General features: G+C 38.8%; 3 protein-coding genes across 4 annotated transcripts; all 3 read right to left on the bottom strand.

Annotated features, from left to right (window-relative positions):
• Nucleotides 1-615: 615 nt before the first annotated feature.
• On the bottom strand, nt 616-3676 carry LOC122768194 (odorant receptor 131-2-like). Its single transcript, XM_044024009.1, has 2 exons — nt 2753-3676; nt 616-1606 (listed from the first exon to the last, which is right to left on the bottom strand). The coding sequence occupies exons 1-2, from the start codon at nt 2981-2983 to the stop codon at nt 797-799; spliced, it is 1041 nt and encodes a 346-aa protein (XP_043879944.1). The 5' UTR covers nt 2984-3676; the 3' UTR covers nt 616-796.
• Nucleotides 3677-8870: 5194 nt separating this feature from the next.
• LOC122768196 (odorant receptor 131-2-like) lies at nt 8871-12012 on the bottom strand. The gene is made up of 3 exons (XM_044024012.1): nt 11954-12012; nt 10285-10468; nt 8871-9837 (listed from the first exon to the last, which is right to left on the bottom strand). The coding sequence occupies exons 1-3, from the start codon at nt 11986-11988 to the stop codon at nt 9025-9027; spliced, it is 1032 nt and encodes a 343-aa protein (XP_043879947.1). The 5' UTR covers nt 11989-12012; the 3' UTR covers nt 8871-9024.
• Nucleotides 12013-16070: 4058 nt separating this feature from the next.
• LOC122768201 (odorant receptor 131-2-like) lies at nt 16071-22692 on the bottom strand. Of its 2 annotated transcripts, none has more exons than XM_044024021.1 (3): nt 22684-22692; nt 19405-19600; nt 16071-17104 (listed from the first exon to the last, which is right to left on the bottom strand). In XM_044024021.1, the coding sequence occupies exons 2-3, from the start codon at nt 19555-19557 to the stop codon at nt 16292-16294; spliced, it is 966 nt and encodes a 321-aa protein (XP_043879956.1). In that variant the 5' UTR covers nt 19558-19600; nt 22684-22692; the 3' UTR covers nt 16071-16291. The 2 variants fall into 2 exon arrangements, with proteins under 2 accessions (XP_043879956.1, XP_043879955.1); XM_044024020.1 differs by lacking the exon at nt 22684-22692 and adding an exon at nt 20506-20553.
• Nucleotides 22693-24440: the final 1748 nt, after the last annotated feature.

The raw sequence follows: 24440 nt of genomic DNA, 5'->3' as shown, positions 1-24440 counted from the left end.
CCAAGGCTGCTGCCCCATGACCCGGACCCAGGTAAGTTGAAGATAACAAAACGTAACGGAGTAACAAATACTCCAGAAAATGATCTCCCACCCTATCTTTAACCATAAGATCATTGTCTTTTTTGCTGATGGATTTAAAGTGGTTCTGTGGAGGGCGGAAGATACTGTACATGCCGAAACTGGTTAACAAGTCAAAGGAAAACTTACTATTGTCTAAAAAAAGAAACAAAAAAATCTAAGGATTTAAGCGTGTCCAATGTCAGGCTGCTCTCACTGCGCCCTCTGCTGGCCCAGGCAGTAAATACTTCAGACCATGTGAAGAGCTTCGAGGCTGCACAATTTGTACTCAAGCAAGTTTTAAAGGTTGGTGTTTGAACTTCCACCCCAAGTTTGACCAGATATCAGAATTTCGGATAAAAATGACAGCTTGCTTGAAACATGGATTACCAGAGTGAGAGTGCCTGATGATAAATGTCCCAAAAACCCAGTGAATGCATGCAAGTTGTTTTAAGAGATGTGTTAAAACTAAACTACTTGACGAGAAATAGAAGAAAAGATGAAGATGAAATTATTTTTATGTCTCATACCGGAGACATTTGCAAGAATACTAATCAGTAAAATTGATTCCTTCCTTTTATTTGTTCAAAGACAAAAAAAAGCAGTTGTACTTGAAGCTAAACACCGGGACAAAAGCACTGTAATCACCGTCACAATGTCTCCACCTGTATTTATATCATATTGTTTTCTATTTTCAAAATACATGTGCTAGCATAGCAGGAGCAACTACAACATAACTTCACAAAGTCCTTTTTGGATTTATTTTCTGTCTTTTGTGTTCTTTAGTGTCAGCACATGTTGAATGTAACAGATTTTTCAGGTACTTTCTGAAAGTCTTGTCTCGCAGCCCGTAAACCACCGGACTGATGAGTCGTGGAAGAACGTGAATAAATATTGAGACGGCAAAGCGAATGGCCAGACCTGCTTTTGGGAACAAGGATGTCAGGCCTTCAATGGTTAAAAAATGCACATAGGTGAGCATACACAGCAGCAGCTGGAAGCCGTGGAGGAGGACAGTGTTCCTCGCCTTCTTGGCGTCTGTAGCAGCTGCCTTTGCAGTGGTGAGGATCCTGAAATATGTGTAGAATAGAACGATCCAAACACTGACCATAAATACTTGGTTGACGATGTCTCTCTTCCCTCTAATATAAGGATGTCTGAAAAGGTTTGTTAAAAAACAGAAAATTCTAGAATTAAAATATTCCGTGGTTTCTGTGGCCAGTGTGACAAATAAGTCTGGCAAGATTACGAATGAACTCAGCATCCATATCAGTCCGATCACAGCGTACGTTTTCTTGACTGTACAGATCCTAGAGTGTCGGAGCGGGAAGCATATGGCGACGTAACACTCTAATGCCATGACGGCGAGCGTCAGAGGATTGTTGGTGGTTGTATATACACTTATAAGCAACAGAACTGTACAGAAGGAGACATTGAGAGTGAACACGATGTAACTCAGCACATGAAGGAGGGTGAACATGGTCAGGAGGATGATATCGTTGATCACCATATGGATGTACAGGATGTAGCGAGGGTTCATGTTGAAAACCTGTAATGAAGGACACAAGTGGTCAGGCTGTGCTCACAATACCCTCTGCTGGACAGCTTTGAAGAGTGTGTGATGGTGATATTGGATGGATATTAGGCTACACAGTTGGTGTAGTGGTTAGCACTCTTGCCTTTGCAGCAAGAAGACAGGTTTGAGCCTGGGTTGGAACAAGGGTCTTTCTGGAATGAGTTTCCATGATCTCCCAGTGTCTGCATGGGTTTTCTCTGGGTTCTCCGGCTTTTTCCCACAGTCCAAAAACATGCAATATGGTGATTATGCAGCCAAGACATGTGAAGGATAAAGTGGTAGAAGATTGAACATGAACAGAGTCATACTAAATAAAAGGTGCAATAATGGAACGCCTTGGGATATATTTTATTATTAAATGGTAATGAGGCCCTGGGTTGTAAATATTTTAAACACATTTGAAGCATTGGTTCTGTGAAAATCTCTTTCTTAACAAAAGAAAAGTGGTTCGGAAACTGAAATATCTTGCGTTACTGTAATTCATCAGGTTTTTGTGTACTTGTAATTTTTTAAATTATAGAACTTTACTTTTGCTTCAGTATATTTTTTGGAAGTACTGCCCTTCTCGGTGAATGATGAGGACAGGTGAATGATGAGGACAGGTGAATGATGAGGACAGGTGAATTGGTGTTAAGGTCCCTGAGTGAGTGAGAAATGTAAAGCATTTGTGACCTTTGACCCATTTTGACCGATAAATTATGTGTTTACGTATTCAGCACTTTAATTTATAAAGGTTTGTCTTTGAAAAAAATCAAGTGTGTCTCTTTGTCCTTTTTGCACGAAAGAAAGAACCGTGTTAAACAAGGCACTCTGCGTACATTTTTAAAAAAGCTACCTTTTTTTTTTGTTTGACTAGAATATTTCAGGACTGTTTCTACTTCTGCAAAACAAATTGCAACCTCAGATGATGAGGAAATAAGAAAGAGGGCACACCCTGGACAAGTTGACAGTGTCCAATTTGTCTAATACCCAAACCTGCATTTTTTTGTACTGTGACAGGAAACCGGAGAAAAACCCATGCACATTCAAACTCCACTATCAACACCACTACATGCTACGAAATGAATTTGTTGTTGCACTGCATTGACATGGACATGGACACAAAGACGAGACTCAGACCTGGTGTTTTGCGAACGTGTGCACCAGGGTGCCATTGATGTAGTTGATGGAGATGCAGAGAACCACAGTGATCACGTTCTTGATGATGGCCGCCTGTAAATTGTCCCGGACGACGACCGTCGTTGCATTTCTGCCCGCATTTGAAAAGTTCATGAGTCTGTTGAGCGGCTTCGTCACACCGTCACACCAGAGGCCCCTAATAGTTACAGTAAAGACAAACAAGAACAGCATGAGAACAGCATTTTCTTATGCATCATGAATAAGACAGATCATTTTAATCATACAAATACATTTTATAATTTGATGACTTGGTCTTTGTATCCATACAGAGGTGACTTATTTGTCAAGACTTTAATATATACTTGCTAAATCCTAATCTCAATAAAAGTACAAATGAATTTAGTGATAACATGTACAGCACAAGTCTATTTTCCCTGATAACAAGACCGACTAGAAAAGATTCACATTGTGCCTGTTATTGTTGTTATTCTTGCACAAGCTGCGTAGAACCCTATTGAAACTGAAAGAAATTTCGTAACAAATTGACATCTGAAAGTGATTTGAGGAATGTCAGTCAAAAATTGGAAACTGAAAGAAAAAAACTTCCATTAGGTCATCTGATGTCAGGTTTAACATATGTGAACAAAATTTGGTACACATGTTTATTAGGTTGTGACGATCAGAAAAGTCGATGGTGACTTTTCTGTGAATCCTACAGGAAGGCCGCCATCTTGGATTGCATGCCAAATCCGGGTTGATTTCGGCCATGTTGCACCAATGGTATTTGAACAAACTTGTCCAATAGCTTTCGTGTGATCATCTTCAAACTTGGTGAGGTCACTGAGGACAAGTTGAGGAGTTTAAGTGGTCAAATATTTTTGTCACATGTCGTACGAGATGGGGGGGCGGCAAAGTTGGCAACACACAACAAAACTCTATGCGATGGAAGGTCTGATCTGAACCAAACTGGCAATGAACGATGATGAATAACTTTTTCAGAGATTATCGTATCCAACTCAAAAACACTCAAACCCCATGATAGATGCACATGGTGCAAATCCTGGTCTGAACTGAACCAAAATGGGTAGGATTGATGATTGTCTGGCCCTAAAGAAGTCTTTAGGGCCAGATTAAAGATTAAATTCTGAAAACAGCACCCCGGCAGACAATATGTATACTGTTTTTGATGCTGCTCAAACAGGGATTTTTGTATCGACCTGAAACCTCATATGTGAGACCAGGGACCTATCTTGAACCTGTCTTGAACATGTCTCTAAAAGATGACAACCCTAAAGGAAGTGAAATGCCCGAAACAGGAAGTAAACTGTAACTTTTCCATATAGTGACTGATCTACACAATTTCTTCACGCTTTCGGGAATAACTTTAACAGGGATTATTGTATATCAAACTCAAAGTCAGTGGAGATATCCAAAACACATGGGAGAAGGTACGTGTTGAATATCTTGACGTATCGTTATATCGTGTTGACATGACAATGGTCCAAAGTCAAAATTCTGTTACAAAAAACAAATTGTTATAACTTTGCAAATCCCACAACCTGACCTGTGCAAGGGTGGCGCTGAAAATAACTAGTACCACGAGCGGTGAATGAGCTTGAGGCGCTTTTTAGCTAGAACCTGTTCAGGACCGCTTGCGGTACTGGTTATTATTATTATTGTTGTGTTTGCAATTTTCTTATTATTTTTAATTCAAAACTAGTTTTTTTAGACTAATTGTGACATAAATATTATGTTAATATTATTAAATGTGTTTAATAATTTGGTACCAAGAAATATCAAATGGCACAGATGGTGCCAAACTGTGCCAAACTAGAGAACGCCTAGGTGGTCAACAATATCAATGGCAGTGTATAGGTTAGCAACATTAAACAATTAAACTGATATAAAACAGAACATACTTGACAAAACATAAAAAAAACATGAGACTGACATCCATTTGTATAACGGGTAGAGTTTCTATAGTAATCTTTAACAACCACATTAAGAGAGTATCCAGGCTCACAACAGCTGTATCACTTTAAATTTATCTTTTACGTATGTGTGCAGGGATTGTCATTAGATGTGGGGGACTGAGCCAATGCCCAGCTAACACCCAGCAGTGTGCCAACTATATGCAGAAGTCTAGGATGCCCAGCAGTCAAACAGGGCAAGAGAGACCTGCAGTCGCCCCTCCCAGGGAAAGTTATGCATCCACCTCGCAGAAGACCAGTCGGAGGGGTGCGAGGCAGAAGCCTTGGTTAGTCTGAGGGAGCAGGCGGCAATAAAACCACGGACAGAGTCCGAGTCACCCCACACCCAGACAGATCGCAGAAGCCCATGTCCTCCGCACCCAGAGCCCATATTCTTAAAGGGTTTTATTAATTGTACTTTATTTTTTACATTTACTTTAAAATGCAATATTTTTTTAGGCGAGGGATAAAAAAACACCTTCATTTATAGTGGATTCCATCTGCCTTTACTCTGACACCTTTACTCTACATCTACAGTGAAACTTATAATTCTTCTAACACAAGTGTCATCTTTATTTGTTACCAAGATAATTCACGTAGAGCTTGTAATTACAGAGATTACTCTATATATATATACTCTATAATACTCTATTTAATGTGGGCATGTCATTTTCAAGCAGGGACCCCAAAAAGACGGTCATGGAAGAAGAAGTTAATAGATGATGTATTCACAAATATGATGGAGTATAATATAAAAAGTGGCTTATTAATCAATGATATTAGTGATCATTTACCAGTTGCTGCAGTTTATAATTGTAATTATAACATTATTGATGAAAGAGTAAGAACAGAAGAAGATGATCAAAAATGAACTATTAAAGCAAGAAGAACATTAAGGTAACAAAGCATATGAAACCCTTTTTAAAGATATTTATGAACATTATATGATTAAAAAAAACAAACATTTTCCAATAATAAAATATCACAGAAAACAAAATTACACAGAAAGACCACAAATGACTATTGGACTCCAAAACACATGTAATAAAAATAAAGAATACCCTTTATAGGGAATTCATTTAAAAAAAAAAAGAACAATTGAAGCAGAACACAAATATAAAACATAAAAAATAAACTTACATATATAATAAGAAAGAAGAAAGAAATAAACTAGAGTACAATGGAAATAACACAAAGGGTACATGGAATGTTTTAAATAGTAACAATAACTATCCTCAGTATTTTATAGATAATGAAAACAGTGTTTAAAACATGAATGAAGTAGCCAATGGATTCAATAAATGTTAATGACATCTGCAGAGTATCAGATATATTAACATTTGTATTATTTACAGATAACACACATATAATGCATATAGAGACAAACATAACTCCTTTAAAAATACAAGCGCTAAAATATTCACTTTGGATTCAGTTCAAAACAGCACAAATAATATTCAAAGCAAGAAATAATTTACGTTCAAATAAAATAAAGACGTTGTTCTTGGAGAGACAAGGGAGTATATAATTTAAATTTAAAAATGCAGCTTTAAAAAGTATGTTTTTAAATCTTGAGAATTAAATTATAAAAACAGTCAGACAAATGAATTAAAGCAGAGTAGAAACACAAATCAGTTAAAGGGAATATAAAAAAATACACATTTTAAATAAACATAAGGATGAAGAACAGCAGTTTAATCCTGGACAGTGATGGAAATGTTTGTGTTTAAAGAACATTAAATTAAGGTAATAAAGCACATTAAAACATATGAAACATTATTAAAGATATTTTTTAACATTATATAATAAAAAAAACTAAAACTGTCCAGTAATAAAATATCACAGAAAACAAAATTACACAGAATGACCATGAATGACTAAAGTACTCCAAAATACATGTAATAAAAATAAAGAATACCCTATATAGAGAATCCATTGAAAAAAAGAACAATTGAAGCCGAACCCAAATTAAAAAAATAAGCCTACTAATATAATAAGAAGGAATGAATAAATAAATAAACTAGAATACAATGGAAATAACACAAACGGTACATGGAATGTTTTAAATAGTAACAATAAATATCCTCAGTATTTTATAGATAATGAAAACAGTGTTAAAACATGAAGTAGCCAGTGGATTCAATACATTTTTTGTAACTGTTGAAAACCGTTTTAGGACCAAAAATGTTGTATATCAATGACATCTGCAGAGTATCAGATATATTAACATTTGTGTTATTTTCAGATAACACACATATAATGCAGAAAAGAGCCATATAACTCAAACATAACTCAAGCACATTGGATTCAGTTCAAAACAGCACAAATAATAGTCAAAGCAAGAAAAAATTTACGTTCAAATAACATAAAGACGTTGTTCTCAGTGAAGCAAGAGGGAACAATTAAATTAATTGATTAAACTGACTTTAAGAATGTATAACATATAATTTCCTTGCATTTGCACACACCAATCCATGATGGTGAATTTTATTTCTGTATTTGACAAACAAGCCAGTTTGAACATCATTCTCAAAATACGATTATTCTTTGAGGGCAAAACATGCTTACCAATATTATTTTCTTTTAGGGCAAATATTAAGAATAATTTTCCAGATATTGGGTTTATTTGATTTTCTTTAAAATACATTTTTGCAGTGTATTTTTAATTTGTGTCGCAGTAAGCTTTTCCTTTTTTATTTGAACACAGTGTTCATGTTACAGAGCCCAATATTTTCCCCGACAATGGGTGCATTCACAGTCATCTGAATAAATAAGAGCAGTTGTTTATAAAATGGTGAGAATTATGTTTGAATTTAATTTAATGGCTACAGTTTGTCATTGTTTATGTGGAACTTTAATAATGTCGTCACTTATTACTGTGCTTTTTCATATTCCAGCAGAAAAACATTTGCGATAGCTCTGCTGCTTCACGTGTCCCCGTGAGCAAACACACATGAGAACATTACATCATATTCTTACATTTGCTACACGTGAGAATAAACTGAACATAATCACACATAGATAATATAGTCAGAATCATATAATCATAATATTCTCTCCTTGTTGACTGACAAACTGATACTTACCTTGTGGATCGTCACGTATCAAAAAGTAATCTAAGGCTGACCTATTTGACTGTGTGTGAGGTATATAGTAGTCACTGTAAATGTCATGGGATTATGAACAATAATCTGTTGTTGCTTTTTTATCTGTGTGTGTGTGTGTGTGTGGGGGGGGGGGACATAGGGCTGGGCAATATATTATTACATGTCTACGCACACAAACAAGGAGTTTGACTTAGTTCAACTTTCCTCTCGGATACAACAAACAAATAAATATATAAACAGAAGAAGAGAATGTTTTTTTTCCCTTTTTCAAGCAGAATAATATATAAATATTAAAAGTATACATGGCCAAGCGGTTGGTGTAGTGGTTAGGACCCGGGTTCGAGCAAGGGTCTTTCTACATGGAGTTTGCATGTTCTCCCTGTGTGTGTGTGTGGGCTTTCTCCGGGTTCTCCGGCTTCCTCCCACAGTCGGAAAACATGCAATATGGAGATTAGGTAAATTGGTCACTCTAAATTGACCATTCATTGTCATCTCCACCGTCTTGAGCTGTTTCAGCTCCAGGTGGTTCTGACTGCACCAGTGGACCAACTGGTCCACCTCCTACCTGTGAATGCATGTGTCAGAGTTGTATAAAGAGACACAGTATGTGTTAAAACTAAACTACTTGTTGAGAAATAGAAGAAAAGATAAAGATTACATGTTACATTACATTACATGTCATTTAGCAGACGCTTTTATCCAAAGCGACTTACAAAAGTGCATTTAAACATTTGGGTACAAATAAGAGCTAGAAGTAAGTAAGAGCTTCAAGTAGATCAAACTATGAAGTGCTAGTCATAAGTGCGATGTACAAGTTGTAGAGGCTTTCCGCTGTCCGGATGTCGATGGGGAGATCGTTCCACCATTTGGGAGCGAGGACAGTGAACAGTCTCGAGTTCTGCGAGTGCCTCTGCGATCCTCTCAGTGAGGGGGCAGCGAGCCGGTTTGTCGATGCAGAGCGGAGTGGGCGGGCTGGGGTGTAGGTTTTGAAAGATGAAATTATAGTCTCATACCGGAGACATTTGCAAGAATACTAATCAGTAAAATTGATTTCTTCCTTTTATTCCTTCCAAAAAAGCAGTTGTACATAAAAACTACAATCACTGTCACAATGTCTCCACCTGTATTTATATCATATGGTTTTCTATTTTCAAAATACATGTGCTAGCATAGCAGGAGCAACTACAACATGACTTCACAAAGTCCTATTAGGATTTATTTTCCGTCTTTTGTGTTGTTCAGTGTCAGCACATGTTGAACAGAACAGATCATTTTTCAGGTACTTTCTGAAAGTCTTGTCTCGCAGCCCGTAAACCACCGGACTGATGAGTCGTGGAAGAACGTGAATAAATATTGAGACGGCAAAGCGAATGGCCAGACCTGCTTTTGGGAACAAGGATGTCAGGCCTTCAATGGTTAAAAAATGCACATAGGTGAGCATACAAAGCAGCAGCTGGAAGCCGTGGAGGAGGACAGTGTTCCTCGCCTTCTTGGCGTCTGTAGCAGCTGCCTTTGCAGTGGTGAGGATCCTGAAATATGTGTAGAATAGAACGATCCAAACACTGACCATAAATACTTGGTTGACAATGTCTCTCTTCTCTCTAATATAAGGATGTCTGAAAATGTTCGTTAGAAAGCAGAAAACTCTAGAATGAAAGAATTCCGTGGATTCTGTGGCCAGTGTGACAAATAAGTCTGGCAAGATTACGAGTGAACTCAGCATCCATATCAGTCCGATCACAGCGTACGTTTTCTTGACTGTACAGATCCTAGAGTGTCGGAGCGGGAAGCATATGGCGACGTAACACTCTACGGCCATGGCGCCGAGCGTCAGAGGATTGTTGATGCTTACAAAAACACTTACAAGCACCAAAACTGTACAGAAGGAGACATTGAGAGTGAACACTATGTAACTCAGCACATGAAGGAGGGTGAACATGGTCAGGAGGACGATATCGTTGATCACCAGATGGATGTACAGGATGTAGCGAGGGTTCATGTTGAAAACCTGTAATGAAGGACACAAGTGGTCAGGCTGTGCTCACAATACCCTCTGCTGGACAACTTTGAAGAGTGTGTGATGGTGATATTGGATGGATATTAGGCTACACAGTTGGTGTAGTGGTTAGCACTCTTGCAGCAAGAAGACAGGTTTGAGCCCGTGTTGGAACAAGGGCCTTTCTGCAATGAGACTCTCATGTGGAGGATAAAGTGGTAGAAGATGGATGGATGGATTTTAAGCTTCAACAGGGTACTAAATATTAAATGCTAAATAAAAGGTGCAATAATCGAACTCCATGGGATAATTTACTTATTTACTTATTTATTTTTTTGTACTGTGGGAGGAAACCGGAGAAAACCCATGCACATTCAAACTCCACTTTTACCACTACATGCTAGAAAATGAATTTGTTGTTGCACTGCATTGACATGGACACAAAGACGAGACTCAGACCTGGTGTTTTGTGAACGTGTGCACCAGGGTGCCATTGATGCAGTTGATGGAGATGCAGAGAACCACAGTGATCACGTTCTTGATGATGGCCGCCTGTAAAGTGTCCCGGACGATGACCGTCGTTACATTTGAAAAGTTCATGAGTCTGTCGAGTGGCTTCGTCACACCGTCACACCAGAGGCCCCTAATGGTTACATTAAAGACAATTTAAATCATACAAATACTTTTAATAATTTGATAAGTTGGTCTTTACAACAAAATGATGCTTAAACATTATAAAGTAATGTTTAAATGTAATTTAAACAATTTGGAGCCTAAGAAATCTCAAATGGCATAGATGGTGCCAATCTGTGCCAAACTAGAAAACAGCTCGGCAGCTCTTTACTAAAACCTCTGTAATTTTACTCTGCTTCACTTCAGCAGCATCTGACTTTGCACAGCTCATGCCCACATGTTATTTTTAATGGTGATATTTATTTTAAAATGCAATATTTTTTTAGATAGGGAAAAAAATCCTTAATTTATCCTTTTTTCCATCTGCCTTTATTCTGACACATTGGCATCTACAGTATAGAATAATCTAAAAAGTGGCTTATTAATCAGTGATATTAGTGATCATTTACCATTTTTTTGCAGTTTATAATTGTAATTATAAGGACAACAGAGATCAGAGTAACATTATTTATAAAAGAATATGAAGACACTGAACATTTTCAAAAATGAACTATTAAAGCAAAAAGTGTTTATAGGAGCCGAATGTGTTTGATTGTGGTATGAGGCTTGGTGAAATTCACTCAATGTGTGTGTGGGGTCACTGTGCTCTCAGAGGGGGAGCTCAGGTGTATATAGGTGGCATTATCACTGTCCTTGTCAGGTTTTTGACCCGGAAGGGCAAACGGTTTTTGACCGCTGTAGTGCGGAGGCAATCCCCATGAAACTGTTTTGATTGTTTGATGGAATGTCCTTATGTATGGAAAACGCACAGCAATAAAGCCAACATATTGCAACTCAATGAACAGCGTGGACATTCAGGCAAAGGCAGAAAAAGAGCGATCACCAAGGTGAAGCGCGTCAAACAGGTTATCCGGAGTAAGAAACCTCAGTAGCGGAAGTTTTAGGCTGAGCTGCTTTAATAGTGTTCATGTTACAGAGCTCACGGTTTCCCATATCACTTGTTTAAAGTGCTCAATGTTTAAAACATGGCCACATGAATAAAATGGTAAAAGGTCCAATTTCAAGTGAATTATAATGAAATACATCGCAAATAAAGCCAAACCTTCAGTGGTGCAACAGTGCATTCATAATGTTCTGAAAAAATAACAGCAATTTAATCATAAAATTATGTTTGAATTTAATTTAAGTCATGAGGAACTTCAATAATGTTGTCACTTATTACTGTGCCTTTTGATATTCCAGCAGAAAAAACATTTGTGATGGCTCTGCTGCTTCACATGTCCCTGTGAGCAAACATAGATGACAATATTAATCTAACATGTTAATGAGGAATATTATGACAATGCCATCTTATTCTAAAGTCACAATCTGCTACGTGTGAGAATAAACTGAATAGAATCATACACACACACAAACAGAATATAATATAGTTATAACGATAATCATATAATCATAAGATTGTCTCCTCGTTGACAGAGAAAGAGCTGATACTTACCTTGTCGATCGCCACGCATCAAAAAATGATGGCATCTTTGACTCTGGGTCAGATTTATAGTAGTTACTGTGTGACGGATTCAGGGCTTCATGTTTGCTGCCCTTTTGGGCTGTTTCTGCCAAGGGATTATGAACAATAATCTTTTCTTTTTTGTGTTTGTCCTGTATTTATGAGAACATTTCATTGAAACTTTTAGTTGAACATATGGCTGGGCAATATATTATTACATCTACAGTGGTATGCAAAGGTTTGGGCACCCCTTAGGAAAATCACTGCATCGGTTTGTCAACTTCATTTAAACATATGTTATACCTTATGGAAACAGAAACATCTCAGTAGTGAAATCAATTTTATTGGTCCAACAGAAACATTTTTATGTGCATTTAAACAAACATAGGCATGTGCATAAGTTTGGGCACCCCAAATAAATAATTCCATTAATATTTAGTAGAGCCTCCTTTTGCTGCAAGAACAGCCTGTAGACGCCTCCTATAGCCACAGACAAGTCCCTGAAGTCTGGCAGGTGGTATTTTGACCCATTCCTTCATACAAAATGCCTCCAGTTCAGTCAGGTTTCTTGGCTTCCGTGTGTAGACAGCCTGCTTCAAATCAATCCTAGGATCATTGTCCTGCTGAAAAATCCAACCCCGGCGTAGCTTCAACTTTGTGACTGATTCTTGAACATTCTTGTCAAGAATCAGCTCATACTGAGAGGAATTTATGTGGCCCTCAGCCTTAACAAGGTTTCCAGTCCCTGTGCTATTCACACAGCCCCATAATATGATGGACCCTCCACCAAATTTTACAGTAGGCAATAAGTTCTTCTCATGGAAGTCAGTGTGTTTTTTTTTCACCATGCATACATACTCTTGTTCTGACCAAATAACTCTATCTTAGTCTCATCTGACAGCAGTATTTTTCTGCAAAATGCTTCTTGTCCAGATGTGCGACTTATGCAACTCTCCTTATGACTAACACTCAGGAAAGGCTTTTTGCGCATCACCCTTCCAATGAGTTTTTCTGGTGCAAAGTACGCTGGATTGTGGAAAGATGAACAACTCCACCATCAGTAGCCAGATGTTCTTGTAGCTCTCTGAAGGTTGTCTGTGACCATCCTAACTATCCTTCGCCTGTGACTTTCCTGTATTTTTTTTGGCCTAACACTCAAATGTCTACATCTCTATAGAAAATCAAATCTTGTTGCTGTGATCTTTTCTTATAAAGTTAGATCAAATGATCATGAAATTTTAGAGGGGTGCCCAAAATTTTTCACACCACTGTATATAATATCTAAACCTAACATTAGATTTTTCTGCAGAATTCTGACCCAAAGGCAGCATATATAGGCTAAACAGAATGGGGTCCATGAATCGACCCCTGAGGGACTCCACATGTCATAGACACTCAGAGTCATAACTTCCACAGGTCACAAAATAGAATATAATAAAATAGAATAGTCTTTATTGTCATTGTACTATGCAGGTACACTATAAAATGACTCCAAGTAGAACCTGAACCATTCCAGAACTGTTCTGTTAGCCACTGTCAAACCTTTCCCCAAGTGGCCCAGTACAGTCAAACAGTGTTTTGTCCATATTTAACATGACATTATTTACTATTAACCTTCTTTGATGCAATGTTTGCTGTTTTGCTTGGGTTGAGCTAACACCTACGCTAAGTGGTGAGACAGCAAATTTGTACCTTACTTTCTCATCTATGGTGTAGAACACAAAATACTTCCACACAAAACATTTTGGAGGCTTTGTTGTTAAGATTGTCCGCTCAGGAGCAGCAAAACTTCAACGTTGAGAAGTTAACCTCAGATTTAAAGGTATGGTTGAAGATCCTAGAAAAAACTGTTTGAGCATGCTACTTTTTGAATTCAAAAGTCCAAGCCCCTTTCTTCAGACTTCCTTTTGAAGCTACGTCTCCAGAGCACAGGAACATGCAACATACACGGTTTCACAAGCACTGCGTAGCATCGGTAACTTTTGGTACTTTTCTGTAATGCTAATGTTTGTTGGATACTTGTTAAAATGACAACGTGATGCCAAAAAACGTAAAGTTAACCTGCCTGTCCAGACTAAACAGAGCCAACATGGCATCACTTTGCAGCCCTTTAAGTTGTTGCGATTGATCAAACGTAGCATCAATGTTCACTCTGGTCTTGGTTCGCTCTGCATCAGCATTTTTCTTGGCGGTAATTTTCCCAAAAACAATCTTTTGTTTGCAACCAACACCTGTTGTTGGCACCTTTTCTGCCATAACGTTGCTGCAACTGTCTTGTGTATTGCTGCATTTTTAACAAGCTAGCATAAGCTTGAAGAGGGGTACATGTGGGGTGGAGATGACAGTTTTATTGAAGCATCACAATCCAATTAATTTGGTCGGGCCATTAAATGTGATTAGATTCCACAGGAGACATTTTTCATTTTTGTGACAATGCATTAATTAGTTCAGTTTTGGATTTTAAGCAATACAGTAAAAAATGCAAACCTTCCCAGCAAGAGCCAGTGGTAGTTTGATGAGGCTAAGAGGAACATATCATCTGCAAAAAGCAGAGACAAGATCCCCCCACCACCAAACTCAACACCCTCCACCCCACGGTTGCACCTAGAACCTAGAAATTCTGTCCATAGAAGTTATGAACAGAAACGGCAACAAATTGCAGCCCTGGTATATTCCAACCCTCACTGGAAACAGGTTTGACTTACTGCCGACTACGCAAACCAGACTTGCAATCATTTGGTACAGGTACTGCATGGCCTTTAGCAAAGGGTCATCCACCCCTTACTCCCAGAGCACCCCTGACAGGATGCCCCTGGGAACACGGTCATAAACCTTCTCCAGATCCACAAAACACATGTGAACAGGTTGGGCAAACTCCCTTGTGTCCTCCAGCACCCTAGCAAGGGTAAAAAGCTGGTCCATGGTTCGACGGCCAGGACCCTAACACTAACCCCTTTCTTAAAGATGGGAACCATTGCCCCGTTGACCAAGCAATGTTGCAGAGGCATGTCAGCCAAGACAGTCCCACAACGTCCAAAGTCTGAAGATACCCATGGTGGATCTCGTTCACCCCCAGGGCTCCAATGCAGAGGAGGTGTTTTTTCAGCTGAGTGTGAAGCAGTTGGAGTGAGGATCATCACCTCCAAGTCCAAGGTCATGGTTTTCAGCTGGGAAAGGGTGGCTTGCCCACTCTGGTTAGAGGGAGACGTCCTGCCTCAAAAGAACAACATTATGAATACAGGCGGCCAAAATGAGCTTCCTCCACAGGGTAGCTGGGCTCAGCCTTAGACATAGGGTGAGGAGCTTGGAACCTCTGGCAGGTGTTCCAGGCATGTACTTCTGGGAGGAGACCCTGGGGCCAACCCAGAACAGAATCTCTTAGCTGGCCTGGGAAAAGCCTTGAAATCCCCCCAGAGAAGCTGGAGAAGATAACAAAACGGAACGGAGTAACAAATACTCCAGAAAATGATCTCCCACCCTATCTTTAACCATAAGATCATTGTCTTTTTTGCTGATGGATTTAAAGTGGTTCTGTGGAGGGCGGAAGATACTGTACATGCCGAAACTGGTTAACAAGTCAAAGGAAAACTTACTATTGTCTAAAAAAATAAACAAAAAAATCTAAGGATTTAAGCGTGTCCAATGTCAGGCTGCTCTCACTGCGCCCTCTGCTGGCCCAGGCAGTAAATACTTCAGACCATGTGAAGAGCTTCGAGGCTGCACAATTTGTGCTCAAGCAAGTTTTAAAGGTTGGTGTTTGAACTTCCACCCCAAGTTTGACCAGATATCAGAATTTCGGATAAAAATGACAGCTTGCTTGAAACATGGATTACCAGAGTGAGAGTGCCTGATGATAAATGTCCCAAAAACCCAGTGAATGCATGCAAGTTGTTTTAAGAGATGTGTGTTAAAACTAAACTACTTGACGAGAAATAGAAGAATAGATGAAGATGAAATAATTTTTATGTCTCATACCGGAGACATTTGCAAGAATACTAATCAGTAACATTGATTTCTTCCTTTTATTCCTTCCTTATTTATTTAAGGACAAAAAAGCAGTTGTACTTGAAAACTACACACTGGGACAAAAGCACTACAATCACTGTCACAATGTCTCCACCTGTATTTATATCATATTGTTTTCTATTTTCAAAATACACATGTGCTAGCATAGCATGAGCAACTACAACATGGAGTGTTGGGGTGGTGGCTCAGTGGTTTAGACTGGTACCCTGTGTGTGAAAGACATCATAGTCGCAATGGTCGCAAGTTTGATTCCACCCCTGGCCGATTGTATTCAATTCACTTGTAATGTAATGTAACATAACTTCACAAAGTCCTATTAGGATTTATTTTCCGTCTTTTGTGTTGTTTAGTGTCAGCACATGTTGAACAGAACAGATCATTTTTCAGGTACTTTCTGAAAGTCTTGTCTCGCAGCCCGTAAACCACCGGACTGATGAGTCGTGGAAGAACGTGAATAAATATTGAGACGGCAAAGCGAATGGCCAGACCTGCTTTTGGGAACAAGGATGTCAGGCCTTCAATGGCTAAATAATGCACATAGGTGAGCATACAAAGCAGCAGCTGGAAGCCGTGGAGGAGGACAGTGTTCCTCGCCTTCTTGGCATCTGTAGCAGCTGCCTTTGCAGTGGTGAGGATCCTGAAATATGTGTAGAATAGAACGATCCAAACACTGACCAGAAATACTTGGTTGACAATGTCTCTCTTCTCTCTAATATAAGGATGTCTGAAAATGTTTGTTAGAAAGCAGAAAACTCTAGAATGAAAGAATTCTGTGGATTCTGTGGCCAGTGTGACAAATAAGTCTGGGAAGACTACGAGTGAACTCAGCATCCATATCAGTCCGATCACAGCGTACGTTTTCTTGACTGTACAGATCCTAGAGTGTCGGAGCGGGAAGCATATGGCGATGTAGCACTCTAATGCCATGACGGCGAGCGTCAGAGGATTGTTGATGCTTGCAAAAACACTTACAAGCACCAAAACTGTACAGAAGGAGACATTGAGAGTGAACACTATGTAACTCAGCACATGAAGGAGGGTGAACATGGTCAGGAGGATGATATCGTTGATCACCAGATGGATGTACAGGATGTAGCGAGGGTTCATGTTGAAAACCTGTAATGAAGGACACAAGTGGTCAGGCTGTGCTCACAATACCCTCTGCTGGACAACTTTGAAGAGTGTGTGATGGTGATATTGGGTGAATATTTTGAACTTGGGCGAAATGGTTGGTGTAGTGGTTAGCACTCTTGCCTTTGCAGCAAGAAGACAGGTTCGAGCCCCGGTCGGAGCAAGGGCCTTTCTGCATGGAGTTTGCATGTTCTCTCTGTGTCTGCGTGGGTTTTGTCTGGGTTCTCCGGGCTTCCTCCCACAATCCAAAAACATGCAATGTGGGGATAATGTAAATTGGTCACTCTAAATTGACCATTGGTGTGAATGTGAAAGTGAATGGTTGTTTGTCTCTATGTGTGGCCCTGCGATGGACTGGTGAACTGTCCAGGGTGTACCCCGCCTATTGCCCTATGTCAGCTGAGATTGGCACAGCACCCCCCGTGACGGTGGAGGATGAAGCGGTAGAAAATGGATGGATGGATGGATTTCAGGACTCTCTCTACCTGAGGAAATAAGACAAAAAGAATCACAACAGTGCAAATTAACCAATGACTCTCTGGGGCTTTTACCAATATCCATTAATACAGATATCTTGCTATATTAATTGATAAATCCCTCTCTTTCGCAAATCTGCAAGTCTGAAAGCTTACATGCTCTTGACATTGTGTTTAATGGAGCTCTGAGGTTCATCACTGGTTTTAAAGAGCTTACTCATCACTGTACACTGTATGATCGGGTTGGATGGTCCTCCTTATCAATACGTAGACTCAGACACCTGCATATTCTCATTTACAAGGCAATCTTAGGTTTACTTCCTTCTTATCTTTTGTCCTACATTAACCAATATAATCCTGGGTATTTAGGTTTGCTGCTCCCTCAGCCTGGAACATGTTACAGAAAACTTCGAAACAAAAGAGTTGATCTCATGGAGCACTTTGACGGGGAAATTGGATGACCTGGAGGCAGAACCATCTGGCTGTAGATGTTTTGCATCTTTTGAGGCTTTTAGTAGAAGAAGAACTACTCTGGTTGTAGCTGCTGAGATGCAGAGCATCCACCGTGCAAGAGGGGGAGCTGTGTATCTGAGAGCTGGCCTATCTATTACGTCACTTCCAGGTACCTGGCCAATCACAGGACAGTAGGAAAGTTCTCGTTGGCTGGCCAATCACAACACAGTCCACATTCTGGGGGTGTGGTTTTGGTCTGAAACAGTGCGGCTGATGAGAGCGTCAGTGAGGAGATATTTTGATCGGCTCGTTTGCAGCGATTAGGAGGTTTTTAATCATGAAAACAAGTTAATATATGTAAGTAGACCTCCATAACTAACATATATGTGACCATGAAAACAAGTTAATATATGTAGTAGACCTCAATAACTTACATATATGTGTGACCATGAAAACAAGTTAATATATGTAAGTAGACCTCCATAACTAACATATATGTGTGACCATGAAAACAAGTTAATATATGTAAGTAGACCTCCATAACTAACATATATGTGTGACCATGAAAACAAGTTAATATATGTAAGTAGACCTCCATAACTAACATATATGTGTGACCATGAAAACAAGTTAATATATGTAAGTAGACCTCCATAACTAACATATATGTGACCGTGAAAACAAGTTAATATATGTAAGTAGACCTCCATAACTAACATATATGTGTGACCATGAAAACAAGTTAATATATGTAAGTAGACTTCCATAACTAATATATATGTGACCATGAAAACAAGTTAATATATGTAAGTAGACCTCCATAACTAACATATATGTGACCATGAAAACAAGTTAATATATGTAAGTAGACCTCCATAACTAACATATATGTGTGACCATGAAAACAAGTTAATATATGTCAGTAGATCGTAGACCTTTAATGTTTGTGTCCACCTTGTGTTAGTGAGTATGTATGACTATGCTGCTGCCTGTCTTGGCCAGGACATTCTTGTAAAAGAGATTTTTTAATCACAATGAGTCTTTTCCTGGTTAAATCAAGGTGAAATAAATATTAAAATGAAAATGTTCGACCACTTTATCCTCCACACAAGGATCATGCAGGGCACTGGTGCCAATCCCAGCTGACATAGAGCGAAAGACAGGCACACCCTGGACAAGTCGATAATGTCCAATTTACCTAATCCCCAAACTTGCATGTTTTTAGACTGTGGGAGGAAACCGGAGAACCCGGAGAACACACACATTCAAACTCCAATTATACCACTACATGCTACAAAATGAATTTGTTGTTGCACTGCATTGACATGGACGTGGACACAAAGACGAGACTCAGACCTGGTGTTTTGTGAACGTGTGCACCAGGGTGCTGTTGATGTAGTTGATGGAGATGAAGAGAACCACAGTGATCACGTTCTTGATGATGGCCGCCTGTAAATTGTCCCGGACGACGAGCGTCGTTGCATTTCTGCCCGGATTTGAAAAGTTCATAAGTCTGTCGAGCGGCTTCTTCACACTGTCACACCAGAGGCCCCTAATGATTACATTAAAGACAAACAAGAACAGCATGACAATTTTTCTCATGCACCATGAATAAGATAATCATTAATCATACAAATACTTTTATAATTTGATGAGTTGGTCTTTATGACAAAATGATGCAAATAATGTTTAAATGTAATTATAGGTGGTTGAAACACAGCATGTTTACAAATGTGATAGAGAATAATCTAAAAAGTGGCTTATTAATCAATGATATTAGTGATCATTTACCATTTTTGCAGTTTATAATTGTAATTATAAGGACAGAGGTCAGAGTAACATTGTGTATGAAAGAATTAGAACAGAGAAGATGCTAAACATTTTCAAAATGAACTGTTAAAGCAAGAAGAAAATGAATTGAACAAAGCATATGAGACATTTTTCAAGATATTTTAAACATATGATAAAAAAACTGTCCAGTAATAAAATATCAGAGAACAAAATTATACAGAAATCCCATGGATGACTAAATTGTAAGTATTCACGTTACAGAGCTCAATATTTCTCGGATCACTTGTGTCAAATCAGATTAAGTGATGATTAAAGCATGGCCACGCTAATAAAATGGTACAATGTCGAGTTCAGTGGTGCAACAGTGCATTCACAATCTTCAGTTGTGTATAAAATGATTAAAATTATGTTTGCATTTCATTTACTTTATGAGGAACTTTAATAATGTCATTACTTATTACTGTTTTTTTATATTCCAGCAGAAAAACATTTGTGATGGCTCTGCTGCTTCACATGTCCCAGTGAGCAAACATGAGAATATTAATCTAACATGTTAATGAGGAATAGTATGACAATGCTACACACACATAATATAATATATTTATAATTATAATCAAATAATCATAGGATTGTTTCCTCGTTGATAGAGAAAGAGCTGATACTTACCTTGTGGATCGCCACGTATGAAAAAATAATCTAAGTGTGACGTCTTTGACTGTGGGTAAGGTTTATAGTAGTAATTGTAAATACCATGGGATTATGAACAACAATCTTTTCTCTTTTTTTATTTGTTTGTGTATGTCCTTGAGAACATTTCAATGAAATATTTAGTTGAATATATGGCTGGGCAATATATTTTTACATCTATAATCTATAATAATATCTAAACCTAACATTAGATTTTTCAGCAGAATTTTGACCCAAAGGCTGCATAGGCTCAACAGAATGAGGTCCAAAAATTGAAATTGAATTGAGGATCCTGAAGTATATGTAGAATAAAATGATCCAAACACTGACCATAAAGACAATGTCTCTCTTCTCTCTAATATAAGGATGTCTGAAAATGTTTGTTATAAAGCAGAAAACTCTGGAATGAAAGAATTCCGTGGATTCTGTGGCTAGTTTGACAAATAAATCTGGGAAGACTATCACTCATATCACTCCGATCACAGCGTACGTTTTCTTGACTGTACAGTTCCTAGAGTGTCGGAGCGGGAAGCATATGGCGACGTAACACTCTACGGCCATGACGGCGAGCGTTAGAGGATTGTTGATGCTTGCACACATACCCATAAGCAGCAGAACAATACAGAAGGAGACATTGAGAGTGAACACGATGTAACTCAGCACATGAAGGAGGGTGAACATGGTCAGGAGGATGATATCGTTGATCACCAGATGGATGTACAGGGTGTAGCGAGGGTTCATGTTGAAAACCTGTAATGAAGGACAGAAGTGGTCAGGCTGTGCTCACAATACCCTCTGCTGGACAACTTTGAAGAGTGTGTGATGGTGATATTGGGTGAACTTGGGCCACAGGTTGGTGTATTGGTTAGCAATCTTGCCTTTTAGAAAGAACACCTAGGTTTGAGCCCCAGTTGGAACAGGGTTCTTGCTTCATGGAGTTTGTATGTTCGTATGGGTTCTCCAGCTTCCTCCCACAGTCCAAACACATACAATATGGGGATTAGATAAATTGGTCACTCTAAATTGACCATAGGTGTGAATGTTTGAGTGAGTGGTTGTTGGTTTCTATGTGTGGCCCTGCAACGGACTGCTGAACTGTCCAGGGTGTACAGGACTGTCCATAAAGCAGTAGAAAATGGATGAATGGATGGATTTTTAACTTGAACAGGGTTAGAGTCATACGACATAAAAGGTACAATAATGGAACTCCATGGGATAACTTTTTTAAGAAATGGTAATGAAGCACCAGGTTAGAAATATACAAATGTCTCTAAAAAGCAATTTTTTAAATTTTTATTTAAGTAAAAATTACATTGACTGTAACTGATTAGGTTTACTTTTTAAAGTAATAATTAAAATATATTATTTTACTTTCGCTTCAGTATGTTTTTGGAAGTACTTTACTTTTTAAATCACGTCCGTTACTGAATAAAGAAAACGGTGGCCTGAATTAAAAAAAAAACAGGTGGACAGGTGCACATTTAGGACAGGTGAATGATGAAGACAGGTGAATTGGCGTTAATTAAGGTCCCTGTGTGAGTGAGAAATTTAAAGCTTTTGTGACCTTTGACACAGGTTGACTGATACATTGTTTTCACATATAAAAACAATTAACGAGAAACAACCTTGTTAAAAAAACTTTTACATGTAAATTTTAAAGAAGCTAGTTTTTTTACTTTATCTTTTTAATTTAACCATTAAACCATTTTTAGACCAGTATTTTTATTTCACTAGAATATAGGAATATAGATATATTTCTCTTTCCACCTCTGCAAAACAAATTGCAAACTCAGACCACAGGTGATGAGGAAATAAGACATATAGAACCAAATAGTACAAATTAACCAATGACTATCTGGGGCTTTTACCAATCCATCAATATTCTACCACTTTAACCTCCACATGAGGGTCATGTGGGGCACTGGTGCCAATCCCAGCTGACATAGGGCGAAAGACAGGGTAGAAGGGTGAGAACATTAATCTAACATGTTAATGAGGAATAGTATGACAATGTCATCATATTCTAAAGTCACAATCTGCTACATGTAAGAATAAACAGAGTAGAATCACACACAAACATAAAATAGTATAGTGATATGATAATAATCATATAATCTTAAGATGTTCTCCTCATTGACAGAGAGAGTTGATACTTACCTTGTGGATCGCCACGTATCAAAAAATAATCAGTCTGACGTCTTTGACTGTGTGTCAGATTTATAGCAGTTGTAAATATCATGTAACTGTAAATGTCATGGGATTATGAACAATAATATTTTCTTTTTTTATCTGTGTATGTTTGTGTGTCCTTGAGAAAATGTCTCCATATTTCATGGAAACAGTTAGTTGGATATATGGCTTGGCAATATATTATTACATCTATATAATATCTAATTTTTCTGCAGAATTCAACCCAAAGGCATCATATATAGGCTAAAAAGAATGGGTCGATTCTTGGATCCCTTCTTTTTAGCCTATATATGCTGCCTGACATGAGGGATCCCACATGTCATAGACAGTCAGAGTCATAACTTCCAATGGTCACAAAATAGAATAGAATATAATAGTCTTTATTGTCATTGTTATGTGTAAGTACAACAAAATTAAGGGTGCTCCCACATACCTAGCATACACTATAAAATGACTCTGCTCCTCCAAGTACGACCTAAACCACTCCAGGACTGTTCTGCTAGCCAGTGTCAATACAGTCAAACATTGTTTTGTCCATATTTAACATTATTAACTTTCTTTGATGCAATTTTTGCTCTTTTGCTTGGGTTGAACTCATGCCTATGCTATGTTGGGAGTCAGCAAATTAGTTCCTCACTTTCTTATCTATGGTGGTCCTCTTAGTTTGGCTAAGAGGACCACATCATCTGCAATAAGCAGAGAAGAGATCATCCCACCAACAAACTCAACACCCTCTGTCCATAAACGTTATGAACAGCATCTCTGACAAAGGACAGCTTTGACGGAATCCAACCCTCACTGGGAACAGATCCGACCTACTGCCGACTACGTGAACCAGACCACTCCTTCGGTAAAGGGACTGAATGGCAAGGGCCATTCACCCTACATCCATTCATCACACATCCACCCCATACCCCTGGAGCACCCCCCAACAGGATGCCCCTGGGGACACGGTCATAAGCCTTCTACAGATCCACAAAATACATGTAAACATGTTAGGCAAACTCCCTTGTTCCCTCTAGCACCCTAACAAGGGTGAAGAGCTGGTACACGGCTCTGCAGCTGCTGAGGTGTTCAGCAGCCGAGTGTGAAGCGGTTGGGATGAGGATCAGCACCTCCAAGTCTGAGGCCATGGTTCTCAGCCAGAAAAAGGGTGGATTGCCCACTCCGGGTAGGGGGAGAGGTCCTGCCTCAAGTAGAGGAGTTTAAGTTTCTTATATGTTCACGATGTGAGGGATGGATGGAGAAGGAGATCGACAGGCGGATCGGGCCGCTCAACCGGTATGTTGTGGTGAAAAGGGAGATCAGCTGAAAGGCGAAGCTCTTGGTTTTCTGTTCAATCAATGTGCCAACCCTTACCTGTGAACATGAGCTTTGGGTAATGGCCGAAAGAACAAGATCGCGAATACAGGCCGAATTCAGCTTCCTCTGCAGGGTAGCTGGGCTCAGCCTTAGAGATAGGGTGAGGAGCTTCGAGGCTGTACAATTTCTAGTTCTGGAGTTTTAACTATGACCAGATATCACAATTTCGGTTAAAAATTGACAGCTTGCTTGAAATGTGGTCTATCACTCTTGGTTGCGTTAACTGGGTGAGAGTGTCTAATGTTAAATGTCCCAAAAAACATGCATGTGTCAGAGTTGTATTAAGAGATGTGTGTTAAAACTAAACTACCCGATGTAAAATAGAAGAAAAAATAAAGAGGAGATTTTTGTCTCATACAGGA

The sequence above is a fragment of the Solea senegalensis genome, linkage group LG4, assembly GCF_019176455.1.
Source record: "Solea senegalensis isolate Sse05_10M linkage group LG4, IFAPA_SoseM_1, whole genome shotgun sequence".
NCBI classification, from domain to species: domain Eukaryota; kingdom Metazoa; phylum Chordata; class Actinopteri; order Pleuronectiformes; family Soleidae; genus Solea; species Solea senegalensis.
This window is presented reverse-complemented; position numbering and strand designations above follow the sequence as displayed.